Source organism: Diospyros lotus, chromosome 10 (genome assembly GCF_014633365.1).
Source record: "Diospyros lotus cultivar Yz01 chromosome 10, ASM1463336v1, whole genome shotgun sequence".
NCBI lineage: Eukaryota > Viridiplantae > Streptophyta > Magnoliopsida > Ericales > Ebenaceae > Diospyros > Diospyros lotus.
In genome coordinates, this window is record NC_068347.1 from 25,792,281 (window position 1) to 25,805,798 (window position 13,518).

General features: G+C 38.0%; 1 protein-coding gene across 2 annotated transcripts; it reads left to right on the forward strand.

Moving 5' to 3' along the window:
* The first annotated feature begins 1,496 nt into the window (after positions 1-1,496).
* LOC127811341 (uncharacterized) lies at positions 1,497-12,401 on the forward strand. 2 transcript variants are annotated; one of them, XM_052351100.1, is made up of 5 exons: positions 1,497-1,680; positions 2,810-2,890; positions 3,271-3,431; positions 9,255-9,330; positions 11,984-12,401. In XM_052351100.1, the coding sequence occupies exons 1-5, from the start codon at positions 1,518-1,520 to the stop codon at positions 12,184-12,186; spliced, it is 684 nt and encodes a 227-aa protein (XP_052207060.1). In that variant the 5' UTR covers positions 1,497-1,517; the 3' UTR covers positions 12,187-12,401. The 2 variants fall into 2 exon arrangements, with proteins under 2 accessions (XP_052207060.1, XP_052207061.1); XM_052351101.1 differs by having other exon boundaries at positions 2,810-2,884.
* The last annotated feature ends 1,117 nt before the right edge of the window (positions 12,402-13,518 follow it).

Consider the following 13,518-nt stretch of genomic DNA (forward strand, 5'->3'; position numbering starts at 1 on the left):
ATAAAATGAGACTTGATGTGATAATAAATTTATTTGAGAAATCAACTATTCTTTAGAGATTACAAGTTTAAATTTTATTAAAATTATTAATTTATATTGTTTAAATAAAATACATAAAAATATTTTATTAAGAAAAATTCATAAAAGCCAAATTGGTGTTTGTTTATATAATACTAGAGATATAGATAAAATAACATAAAAAATAAATATTAATAGAGGAGAGAAAATTGAGAGAAGGTGGCCTGGGCGAGTGTCTAGGGAGTAGGGTTGCCAATGGTTCGGTTTGGTTTCGGTTTTTGCCAAAACCATAACCAAATCAAACTTAAATTACTAAAATCAAAACCAAACCATTACCCATTTGGTTTTAAAAATTTAAAACCATAACCAAATCATTTGGTTTCGGTTCGGTTTCGGTTTAACCATGATTTTTTTAGTTTAATCCATATCAACAAACAAAGACAAATAGCATTCATAAATTTTTTTGATAATTTCACAACAAACAAAGATAAATTCTAATAAAGTTACCTTATTCTTGCATAAAATTACAAAACTTATTGGATATAAAATCACATTTCCAAATCTACAATTGTTAAGATCAATAAATTAATATGTGCATAATTAAATTGTAATTTAAGCTAAAAAAATTTAGCTACGAAAGTTAATACCTTCATCAACAACATTAATATATTCTTCGTAAATTGATGCATATCCATCTGAAATAAATGAGCCAACTCCATCTAACAAAATTATAAATATAAAAAATAAATTAATATAAAGAGAGATGAGGCAGAGAGCGAGAGGCAATGAAGGTGAGAGAGATCGAGGGCGAGCAAGAGCAAGAGGGGCCGAGCCCTAGCGAGAGCAAGAGAGATATAGCAAGGGCAAGTGAGAGTAAGAGAGATGCAGAGAGTGAGGGTGACTGGCGAGCTCGGGCCGAGGAGCAAGAGAAATGAGGCATAAAAGGTAAGAGAGATCGAGGGCAAGCGAGAGCAGGGGCTGAGCCCTAGCGAGAGCAAGAGAGATCCAGCGAGGGCGAGTGAGAGCAAGAGAGATGCAGAGAGCAAGGGCGAGGGCGGGCGGATGAGCGAGAGGCAGCGAGGGTGAGAGAGAGCGAGAGCGAGGTCAAGAGAGGAAGAAGAAGAGAAAGGGAGAAAGGTTTGCAAGCAAGGCAATTGGGCTGGGGTGGGCTGGGCTTAGGTGGGCGGGGTTGTATATAATATATATTATATATACATATTTTGCATATTATATTATATAGATATATATTTGGTTCGGTTCGGTTACCCACCATTCGGTTCGGTTTCGATTCGGGTTTTGGTTTGGTTTTAGTGAAAACCATAATCAAACCATACCCATTGAAATAGTGTTCGATTTTTCCCCGAACCAAACCATTACCCAGTCAAACAATTTTTAACTGCGTTGATCAATTCGATTTCGATTCGATTTCCCACAATTTCAGTTGCAATTGTCATCCCTACTGGGGAGACCTTCGAGTTTTCCCGGCCTTGGACCTTTGTATGCGGGTGGTTGGATCGGGTCAACTCGACCCGCGTCTGGCACTTTGTAATGCAGGACGTTCTTCATTACGGTTTCCTCTCTCTCTCTCTCTCCCTTATCCCGAAAGTTCCGTCGGTGACGAAGCTCTGCTTCGACTCTCATTCCTTCGCCGTCCGGTCACAGGTGCGAACAAAATCATTGAATTCCTTTGTTTTCGCGTTGTTTTCTTGGAAAAATTGTTATCAGGTTTGGAGTTAATTTCTGTTGTTTCGTCTTCCTTCACCGAATCGTTTCTAGGAAAAGGTTTTCGGGAGATTTTCTCTCCTCTTCTTTCCTTGCCCGTTGAAACTGTACGGGATTGGGAAATGATTGTTTTAACTAAGAATTTAACCCAATTTGTGTGTAGAGAATTGAATGAGAATTTGGGAAACAAAGAGAAGGCTTCAGACGATCCACCCAACAAATTTTTCTTTTTCGTCTCCCACAAAACCCTAACCTTTCTCTCCTCCTCCAGTTGTAAGTTCAGACCCCCTCGCCTTCCCCTCAATTCTTTGATTTCATCCATCTTCAGTTCCATCCATCCATCAAAGCCCTAATTGATTCGCCCAACGGTATCCAGCAGCTTTGGTTCGTTCAGTCTCTCTTCTTCTTGTAATTTTCCATCTTGTTCCTTCCAGGAAAAGTCTCGGCCCCCGCTATTTTTCTTTGGTACACAGGAAATTAAAGGAAATGTCCATACACTAAGGGGCATGGGAAGGTTCAAACCCACGGTCTCATGCTTACCATGAGGGGTGGGTCACCACATGAGCCACTCTTGGGGACTCTCTCCCACCTTTATTGCCATGGATATCGTACCGATAGATGGTTTGTGTGCTAAGAATATAAGTTATTTAACCTTAATTGCAGGGGGGAGGGACAAAAAGGTAAACCCAGATGAAATAAAAATTGAGGAAACATGGTCATGTTGTGTCTGGATGGTGTGATCTAAACCCTGCTGGGAGTAGTACTCTTGTTTTGTCTCAACTTTCTGGGTGAAGGGCTTTCCATAGTTTCCAATTCCCAAAAAGAAAAGTTGGTTTTAGTTTTAGCTCTAATAAGATGAAAAGTTGTTCTTTCATTTTCTTTTTCTTTTTTGGTTAAGCCTGTGAATGCATGGGTTGTAGTGTTTCTGCTTCATCACAGAGAGAGAGAGAGAGAGAGAGAGAGAGAGAGAGAGTTTGGATATATGTACAGATATATCTTGTATTTTTGTTTCGTATGGTGCTTTAATGTTTCATATGTAATTCTTGAGGAAGAAACGTTGAATTTTCAGGTCATTCCATCAATTTGCTTAGGATGTCTTCACTGATTGCTAGTACCATCACTACCCCAGCAACAATACCATCAGGTACAGGTACTTCAATTACTGTCTTGTCTTGTGGAATATGACAAAATTTTGAATTTTTGTTTTTTTGGGGTATATTTTTAATTTATTTTAGGAGGTTAGAAACCTCATTTAATTATTAGAATTCCTGGCTCACAAAATTTGAGATTAGTATTTGAGATGGCATCTCAAAACGTCACCGAGATAGATGATGACTTTCGGTTAAGGAACTTAAAGGCCATTTTTCTATGTTCTTTTATATGTATATTATGTGTATCGTGTTTATGATATGGTGAATTTTCTTTTACACGTTTTTGTGTTTGTGCTAATTGAAACTCAAACCTATTGGGTTTGGAGGATATATGGGTGTTCATTTACATGCTTTAATAAATCACTATTCTTTCTTAAAGTGAGATTGGAGAGTCGGCACTGGAGACAGACCAAGGTCAGTTATTCTTCTCCATCAGGGCTTGGACCGCTTGGCTTTCAGTTGCTGCCCTTAGACAAAAGAAGACACATTACCGATGCCATCCAAGTGAGGTCCACTTCTACAATATGTGCTGCTGCTTTGGTAAGACCATCATCTGAAAATATCTAGTTGCCTTATATGCTTTGACATTGGCAGTAACTTGACTTCTCTGGTGATCTCCTGCTTCTCTCGATCATTTTTGTTTGTGTTAAGAAGACTGAAAAACCCGATCTTATTAATCTCAATGAAATGCCTAGACATATACACACACATGCCTATCTTGAATAGGCAAGATCCTAAGGCTAATTAGGAAGGATTCTTAATTAATAGTTGCCTAATCTAGCTTAGGAAATATTTGTAGAAAGGAAACAAATCATACAGCTACTGATACAATCAAATCAGTCTAGAATACAAAGAATATATGATACAAACACTATTAGGAAACAAATCATAATTTAGAAATCTCCATATTAGGAAAGCATAGAACCTCCAGCCTTCTAATACTCCCCTTCAAGATGGAGCGTGTATATCATGCATGCCCATCTTGCTCAAGAACTTGTGATACACATTACCCGGGAGACCCTTAGTCAAGATATCTGCCAACTGCGCTCCTGTAGGAACAAAAGGTGTGCAGATCAAGCCACTCTCTAGTTTTTCTTTAATAAAGTGTCTATCAATCTCAACATGCTTAGCCTTATCATGTTGGACTGGGTTGTGAGCCAGATGGCTGATTTATTGTCACAATAAAGCCTCATTGGAGCTGACCAACTCACCTTTAAGTCTTCCAACAGAATTTTCAGGCACAATAACTCACAAATACCTAGGGCCATGGATCTAAATTCAGTTTCAGCATTTGACCTAGCCATCACATTCTGTTTTTTACTTCTCAAGATTTCCACCAAGAAAAGTGCAATAACCCGAAGTAGACCTCCTGTCAACAATAGAGTCAGTGTAATCTGCATCTATATATGCTTCCAAAGTCTATTCTCCTCCCTTTTTAAACAAAATGCCTAAATGCCCTTTCCAGGAGTCCCTTTAAGATAGTGAAGAATTCTATGCACTGCGTTAGATGACTCTTATTAGGACAATGCATGAATTGGCTGGCCACACTTACCGCATAAGCAATGTCTGGTCAAGAGTGAGATAAATAAATAAGTCTTCCTACCAACCTTTGGTAGGATTCCTTATCTATTGTACCTACTTCCGAATCAACACCAAGTCTATGATTTGGCTCAATAGGTGTATCAACAGCCCTGCCACCAAGCATACCAACATCTGTCAAAAGATCCAGCACGTATTTATGTTGAGAAATAAATATTCCTTCCTTAGATCGAGCAACTTAGATACCCAAAAAATATTTTAATTTCCCTAACTCTTTTGTCTCAAATTCTTTAATCAAACACACCTTCAAGAGCTCCATTCCTTTTTTATCATCCCCGGTAACAATAATATCGTCAACATAGACTAGCAAGGCAGTAAGTTTCCCCTTTTTTGAATAATGTATAAAGAGAGTGTGATCAGCTTGGCTTTACTTGTACCCTAAACCAACCATAATCCGTGCAAACTGCCCAAACCAGGCTCTTGGTGACTGTTTCAGTCCATAGAGAGCATTTTTTAAACGACACACGCCATTTTCTCCTTGAGTTTGAACTCCAAAACCAGGAGGCATTTTCATATAAATCTCCTCTCCTAAGTCCCCATGCAAAAAAGCATTTTTTACATCAAATTGTAGAAGAGGCCAGTCAAAGTTAGCTGCTAATGATAGTAAAACTCTTACTGTGTTCATCTTTGCTACCGGGACAAAAGTTTCAAGATAATCCACCCCATACGTTTGAGTATACCTCTTAGCTACTAGTCGAGTTTTATATCTTTCTAGGAACCCATCAGACTAATATTTCACTGTAAAAACCCATCTACACCCTACCGACTTCTTCCCTTTTAGTAACTTAGTCAATTCCCAGATCTAATTTTTTTCAAGAGCTGCCATCTCAACCTTCATGGCATCCTTCCAATTTTTATTTCTTAATGCTTTAGATAAGGTTTTTGGAATGGGGATAGAGTGTAGGTTTGTCAGAAAGGCTTTATGAGCTGGAGATAAGTGGGAGTAAGTCAAGAATAGGTGCAAGGGATGCCTAGTACAGGTTTGAGTTCCCTTCCTTAGGGCAATTGGAATGTTAAGATCATCAAAATTAGGTTAAGATTCTTGATGGGTGGAGGAATTTGGTTATGATGTGTTAGAATCTGGCTGGGGTTCCAAATCAGGGCTTGGATGAGAATCTGGACTTGGTGTAGGTAATTCAGCATGCTTAGGTTTAGGATCTGAGACTTTTCTCCTTGAATAGACCTTTAGTGGACTAGTATAAACTTGTTCCCCATGCATCATATTTAGATAAAATCCTGTGGGATATTCCTGGGATGACAAGAAGAAGAGGGAGGAGATGAAGAGGGTAGAGTAGGAAAGAACAATTCCCTATCACTATCCTCTAAGAATTCAGTCTCCCCTGGAGGATAGGACTTGTTGAAATAGGAACTTTCCTCCATAAAAGTCACATCGATTGAGACAAAGATTTGTTTTGATGGAGGATGGAAACACTTGTACCCCTTTTGAGTGAAAAAATTCCCAACAAAAACACATTTCAAAGCTCTCGGATCCAATTTACCTCTATTAGAAAACCAAACATTCAAACACTTTAGGAAAAAGACCATGAGAGGGACTGAAGTCAAGAAGAAACTTAGAAATCAGTTGAATGGGGCTGTGTGAGTCAAGACTTTTAGATGGCAACCGCTTAATGAGATAGGTTGCTGTTAAGGCAGCTTCACTCCAATAGTTTTTTAGGAACATTATTATGAAACAACAAGGCTCTTGTAATAGCAAGCAAATGGCCATTTTTTCTCTCAGTTACCCCATTTTGCTGAGGAATGTAGACACAAGAAGACTCATGGATTATCCCCTTTAATTTGAAAAAATTGGACAGCGTTTGATTGAAGAAGTCTTGGGCATTATCTGTCTGGACTCTTTTAATCTCAGCCCCAAACTGATTTTTAATCATAGTGTGGAAGTTTTGAAAGACAATGCATACTTTTGATTTAGCTTTCAGTAGATATAACCACACCACTCGTGTGCAATCATCTATAAAAAGCACAAACCATCGTGCACCTAAGAGATTAGAAACGAGAGAAGGACCCCATATATCACTATGAATGAGAGCAAAAAGAGAAGAACTTCTGTTATTGAAGGGAAAATAAGCCCTCTTATGTTTAGCAAATTGACAAACATCACACTGGAATTCTCTAATATCTAATCCCTCGAACAAAGAGGGAAACATAAATTGAAGAACACTAAAGGATGGATGGCCGAAGCGAAAATGATGAAGCCAAAGCACATCCTTATTGGATTTCACTAAGAATGATGCAGGAGAAACCCTTTTAGTAATCTGTTCACTAAGACTTTCAAGATGATAAAGCCCCTCCTTCACTTTAGCATGCCCAATCACCTTCTTCAAATCCTTTTCTTGAAACTCACAGAAGGTAGGGTAGAAGATAACACGGAAATTAGCATCATGGGTCAATTTTTTAATGGAAACAAGGTTGGTGAATTATTTAGGCACATGGAGGACATCTTTTAGGGTTAAGTTTTCATTTTTCAGGACATCTCCTTGTCCAGCCACTATTGTTAAAGACCCATCTGCTAGAATGATTTTCTTTGTACTAGGACAGGGTTTATAGGACTAGAATTTGTGGAAAAAATGAGTCATATGGTCTATGGCACCAGAGTCAAGGATCCAAGTATTTTTAAGGCTTAAATCTGAAGCATGAAAAGCAATAGAAGTGGAAGTTATACCTGTGAAGGCTAGCTTAGAGGTTCCTACCGCACTTGTTGTCCTTGATTCTTTTTCAAGCAGTCCTAGCAGATTCCTCAACCTCTCAATTTCCTCATGCTTTAGCTCCATCAACCCAGTTTGTTCAGAACCTTTTGTTTCAGTAATCTGTTAATTATTGGCAATGTAAGCCTGCCCTTTGATGGACCTCCTTTAGTTGGTTTCCCATGCAACTTTCAGCACTTCTCAATTGTATGCCGAGGCTTTTGACAATAGGTACACCACAAATCATCCTTGTTTGTGGTCTTGAATGGCTCCATAGCCTTCCTATCTTCCCTTGGCAGCCTCTGTTGACCACGCCCTTTCAAACAAAGCAGGGCTAAATTTTCCATATGACCAGTGTCCAACATCACCCTCTTCTGCTCGTACTATCGATATTGCCTCATTCAATGAAGGCAGTTCCATTTTGCCAAGAATTTGCACTCTGACTGCATCATATTTTGCATTTAACCCTGCTAGAAAGTCGTAGGCCCTCTCTTTCTCTACTGAATTCTTGAAAACAACTGTACCCCCACTACATTTCATTTGGATGCACTGATAGTAATCTAGCTCCTGCCACAAGGTCTGTAGCAAATTAGCATACTCGGTTATAGACTGAGTTCCCTGCTCAGTAGCTACAACCTTGGTTCGAATCTCATAAATCTGTGCAACATCATTCACCTTTGAATATGTGGTCTTCACTGCTTCCCAAATTTCTCTAGCAGTTGTGAGAAATATCATAGTGTCACTAATTTCTAGAACCATAGAGTTCCAAAGCCAGGACATCACGAGTGAATTTTCTTCATTCCATGCAGCGTGTGTAGGATCTGGTCTCCTTGGGACTGGTTCCCTCTAAGTGGCTCAACTTTCCCTTACCTTTCAGGAAAGTCCTAATCAATTGAGACCACTTAAGATAATTTTTTCCATTCAACCTGTAGGCTGCTTGGATATTTTGTAACTCCCCACCGAAAGTTAGACCACTACTAGAACTGCCTGTGAAAGGAACCTTAGTTGTGCTGCCAGATGCCACGGAGTCGGTCATGGTTCCTAGGTTGGGGAAGAAAAAAGGTGACTGGAAATATGGCAATAACAGCCAGAAACAATCAGGGCGAAAGGGCGGAGAATGGCACTGAAGGCTGGAGGGTGCGCTGAAATTGGAACACAGAAAAAGAAAAACAATTGAGGCCTGAAATCAGAAGGCAATCGGAAGTGGCTCTAATACCATGTCAAGAAGACTGAAAAAACCGATCTTATTAATCTCAATGAAATGCCAAGACATATATACACATATGCCTATCCTGAATAGGCAAGATCCTAAGGCTAATTAGGAAGGATTCTTAATTAACAATTGCCTAATCTAGCTTAGGAAATATTTACAGAAAGGAAACAAATCATACAACTACTAATACAATCAAATCAGTCTAGAATACAAAGAATATATGATACAAACACTATTAGAAAACCAATCATAATTCGGAAATCTCCATATTAGGAAAGCATAGAACCTCGGGCCTTCTAACAGTTTGCATCTTCTCAATCTTGTAAAAACCATGATGTACTAGAGCATGACATATGGTAAGCCTACATGCTCAGCTATCTTTTATCTTCACTGTTCTTCTGATAAAGATCATTGTCTGTTTTACCGTACAGAACATTAATGACAGGAACCTTCTGCATATTCATATTACCTTTTTCTTGCCCTGGCATGATTTGATTTTATTGCCTGGCAATTTGTGTTTTTGAAGCTTGGTGTTGATTTTTGCATTGTTGTGTAACCTCTTAGCATGCTTGAGTTGTATATAAGTTTAGCATGAATGAAACAAGGCTGGGCTTTGGATTCAGTTTTCTGTAAGTCCCACATTGATGGTTTTGAGAAACTTGAGTTTCTAGTTATGCTAATGCCTCTTTGGAGGAGCATTGTTTACAGTTTCTGTTTAATCAACTACACATATTTTCCCTAACCTTTGCTGGCCAAGTTCTTTAGTAAACAACATGGACTAACATAGTTGGTACTGCTCAATTAGAATGCAGCATTCTTAGACCTTTTTCTGGATTCCTTTCCATGCAGAATGCAACATGCGCTGCAGAGCAAACCCAAACTGTTACACGACAGTCGTCAACCATTACTGTTGCTCCCGTTCAAGGTACTTTTTTTTCTAGGTCTATTCAAGGTGTTACCATTGTTACTTTTCCATTGATATCTGTACTGCCAATTTTAATTTGATAGGTCTGCATCCAGAATATTTCTTGATTTCTTTCTTCAGTACCTGATTGACTACTGCCTTGTAACTGGTGGATATTCCCACCTCCTTTCCTAGTGTCATGTTCCATGGTCTCTATTTACTTATGTTAATTAAAATTATTTGTATAAATATCATGCACGTATAGACACATACCCACATGAGGAGCTAAGAGCTATTAGATGGAACTTAATGAATAGGCAAATTTCTAACTAAACATAAACCAGCCTTTTGGCAATAAAATCATTATAATGCTAAGATTGGTCATACATCCATTAGATACTAATTCAACAATGTGTCAAGGCCATTCCTTTTTATGTTATTTTATTTTAAGGAAACACCAAAAAGGGCACAAACCCTAAAGATGCCCCCAGTGCACAAGGTTCCTAGATTTACGAAAGTTAGAGGAGGGTGAAGGGTTGTATTTTTGCTTTTCCTTCCCCTTCCTTTGTGAAGAGATTGTTTCCTCAAGTCAAACCCGTGATCTTTCAATCATAAAGGGGCAACCACTACTAGCAAGGATCACATATAAACCCTATATAAAAGAAATAATTTTCCTGCGGTTAGATCAAAATTTTCTATGAATAATATAAAAGTCTCAATAGAGAAAGAAGAGTCCTCTCTCAACCAAATATGAATGCAACAACCTACTCCATCAAAAGCTTTTGAGTTCCTTTTGCACCAAATACACGTTGTGACATACAAAAAATAATATATATATATATACATATGTATTATTCCAAGCACAATAAATTCCTCCTAGGGCATGGATTGTCCTAGGCAATACCAAATTCAAAACTGAAATTAGCATTACGCATTGTATGTCAAAGAAGGCTTTCCAAGTACATGAGTTTCATTGCTTTTGTGAGGATTGGATTTGTACACTCCTACCCCCCCCCCAAAAAAATATATATATATATATGTAAAAAGAAGCAATGAGACTGTTCCTGCAACTTTACTATTGCCATCAAGGCTGACCTTGTATATAATAGATGGAAAAAATCAGACTCTAATAATTTTTAGCAACTATACAATGTAAAAGAACTTGCTGAACTAACTAATCCTGCGATTATCTTAGACATGTAGGACCAGTCTGTTATCACATGATCTGATTTTCTCAAATTGTCTGTCACCAGAATAGAACCAGCAGAGGCAGTCCAAACAAAATAGCAACCCTAGGAAGAGCCCTTGACTCCGGAAAAGGCTTTCCAAGCAAAGTGGATTCTCATTTTGTCACAAAGAGACTAGAACAAGAAAACAGAAAATAACCCTCTCCCTGATGGACTCCAAAACCATTTGCCCTTGCCTTGTGTGATTACTTGATGATTGTCCAGCTTAGCTAAGAAAGCTGTCAAGGAGTATACCTCTGTATCTTAAAAATCAAGTCTAAACTGGGGGACCTCACAAAGTGACTAGAAGAGATTGAGAAGCAATCTTTCACCTTCATTGGTGTTGAAAGCAAGTTAATCATCTATCTTAACTTAAGCTTTTGGATGAGATGGTGGTTAATAATTTAACATAGTATCAGAGCAAACAAAGGCCAAGATTTAGGAACACAAGAAAAGCAAATTAATCCCCTGCATCCTTTAGCATTTTTAAATTTAGGAACACAAGGCCAAGATTTCCATTTTAGTCTAAAGCACCATCTCAAGATTTTTTGTCTAAATGGTTTCTTTTCCAATACATGGAAATGTGTATACTTTTGTTAGTACATCCTTTGTGCGTGTACTTATTTTGAATTGTGGCGTGTAGTTTCTTTTATCATATGTGCATGTGTACCAGATTTGTATCTTTGCATCTGAGGCTCTTATGTTTGACCTTGGCTAACCCATAAGTCTTGGTCGACATTCAAATTGAAGGAATAAAATGAGGGTAAAGTGAAGGAAGAATTGAGAGAGAGAGAGAGAGAGAGAGAGAGAGAGAGAGAGAGAGAGAGAGCATGGGCAAATTCTACTAAATGCAAAAAATGGATGTTTGCATATGTAGGTTAACTCTCTGCTGCTCCTATTACTCTGTTTCTTCTTTCTTACAGGCCACCCTCACAAAAGTAGGGTGTGCCAGTCTCAACTCTCTAAATAGCTTGGCAAACATTGTGCTTTGAAAAGCCATTGTGTTTGGGCTGATTGTATTCTGAGCATGGACATGGGCATGCACCTGGTCCTGGTCTGTCTGAGGATGTCTTATTGATAACGAGTTTTAATATGTTCGACTATAAGTAGGATACACACCTTAACTCCTTTACTAAAGCAATTGAAACAGTAGTTCTGCTGTAGAAAAGGATCATGAATGAGCAATCAGAATGAACTTACTTATTTAGTTTCCAGATGCGTTTACTCCCATTCAGGTGGAGTGTACTGCTCAGCCATGGGCTAAAACATGTTTGCTTTATTTACATAAAAATATGAAATTGAAGGTTCCATGTTGCATGGACTTTCTTAGTTTATTTTCTATTTCCTTTCTCTCTGTCTCTCTACGTACTTGCATGAATGACATCTTGAAGGATTGGGGGGGCAGTTAATAAATGGCTCATATTGTTCAAAATTTAAATTAATTTCAGGCAAGGAAAAATCACCAGAGCTGGACGATGGAGGAAGTGGATTCCCACCCCGTGATGACGATGACGGTGGCGGCGGTGGAGGGGGTGGTGGAGGTGGGTGGACTGGTGGGTTCTTCTTTTTTGGATTTCTTGCCTTTCTTGGCTTCTTAAAGGATCAGGAAAGCGAGGGGCCTTACAGGGATAGCAGGAGAAGAAATTACTAGCTTATCTGAATTCTTTCTTTCCCCCAAATTATTGCCAGAAGTTTCTGTGTGCGTTATTCTTTTAGTGAGTAATGAGATAAACTGGTGGTAATATGCCCAAATGTGGATGACAAGCTGCTCATCGTAACTAACTATATCTGAGAACTCGTGTGTGTTACGCCAGCAGAATCTTAATCTTATACATATATATGTAGTAATATGATGCATGCATTGAATTGTTTGTTATTTAAAAATATATAGAATAGAGAAGCTCATAGTTATATATTTGGAAAGATTATTATATTTTATGTCATGATTAAGATTTTTCTTTTAAAACTTCAGTATATTATTCTGTTTCTATTATTCTGCTTAAGGGTTTTTTTTGGTTCTCTGTCTCTCTGCCTCTCTCTACACCAAATTTCTTCAACGGCTATTAGCACTAAAAAGTCAAACTTTTTAAGTTTTGGCAATTTTATCTATTCTTTTTAATTTCGGCAATAAGAGCCTAATTTTTGAAATTAGTTGCAATTTTAGCCAATGTTAAAATTAATTTTGATCGTGTGGTTTGACTTAACTAACATGTCACTTGGCATTTAATTTATTTTTTAATTTTATTTGATTATTTTTTTTAAAAAATGCTCATCTCCTCTGCCATGATTGCCTTCTCTTTCCTCTGCCATAGCTATTTTTCCTCTTGTTTTGTCACCTCCTCTCTATTTGGCATGAATTGGTTAACACACATACAATAATATACACATAACAACATACATATATATATATATACACACACAAATATACACACAAAAATATATATATATATATACATAGAGATATATACAAACACAACAACATATATACATACATAGCAATATATATATATATATAAACACAGCAAAATATACGGTTGCTGGCGACAACTGGAGGTGATGGACGATAAATTGAGCGATGGTAGGGGGCAACGGTAGCACTACCAAGAGGGAGAGAGAGTGAAAGGGTGAAAGTGACAATGAAGTTTGATCTAAAGTTGGATAAGAGAAATTCGATAATGAAGGGTAGAGAAGTTCGATTGGAAAAGTCTGATTGAAAAAGTCCGATAATGAAGGTCGTAGAAGTTCGATAATGAAGGTTGTAGAAGTCTGATAAGAGAAGTCTGATAATGAATGTCGCAGAAGTTCAATAATGAAGGTTATAGAAGTCCGATAAAAAAAGTTCGATAATAATTGAAGAAGTTCGATCAAACTTTTCTGATGAAAAATTGTCAGACTTCATCATCGATCTCTCTTTTTCACCCTCTCTCTCCCTCCTGCCAGCGTCGTCGTCAACCTTCACTGTCGCTCAATCAGCCACCTATCG

Coding starts and splice junctions, on each gene's coding strand:
- LOC127811341 (XM_052351100.1), top strand. CDS start 1,518: ATGCGGGTGGTTGGATCGGGTCAACTCGACCCGCGTCTGGCACTTTGT. Junction 3,432..9,254: donor CAATATGTGCTGCTGCTTTG/GTAAGACCATCA, acceptor CTTTCCATGCAG/AATGCAACATGCGCTGCAGA. Junction 9,331..11,983: donor TACTGTTGCTCCCGTTCAAG/GTACTTTTTTTT, acceptor AATTAATTTCAG/GCAAGGAAAAATCACCAGAG.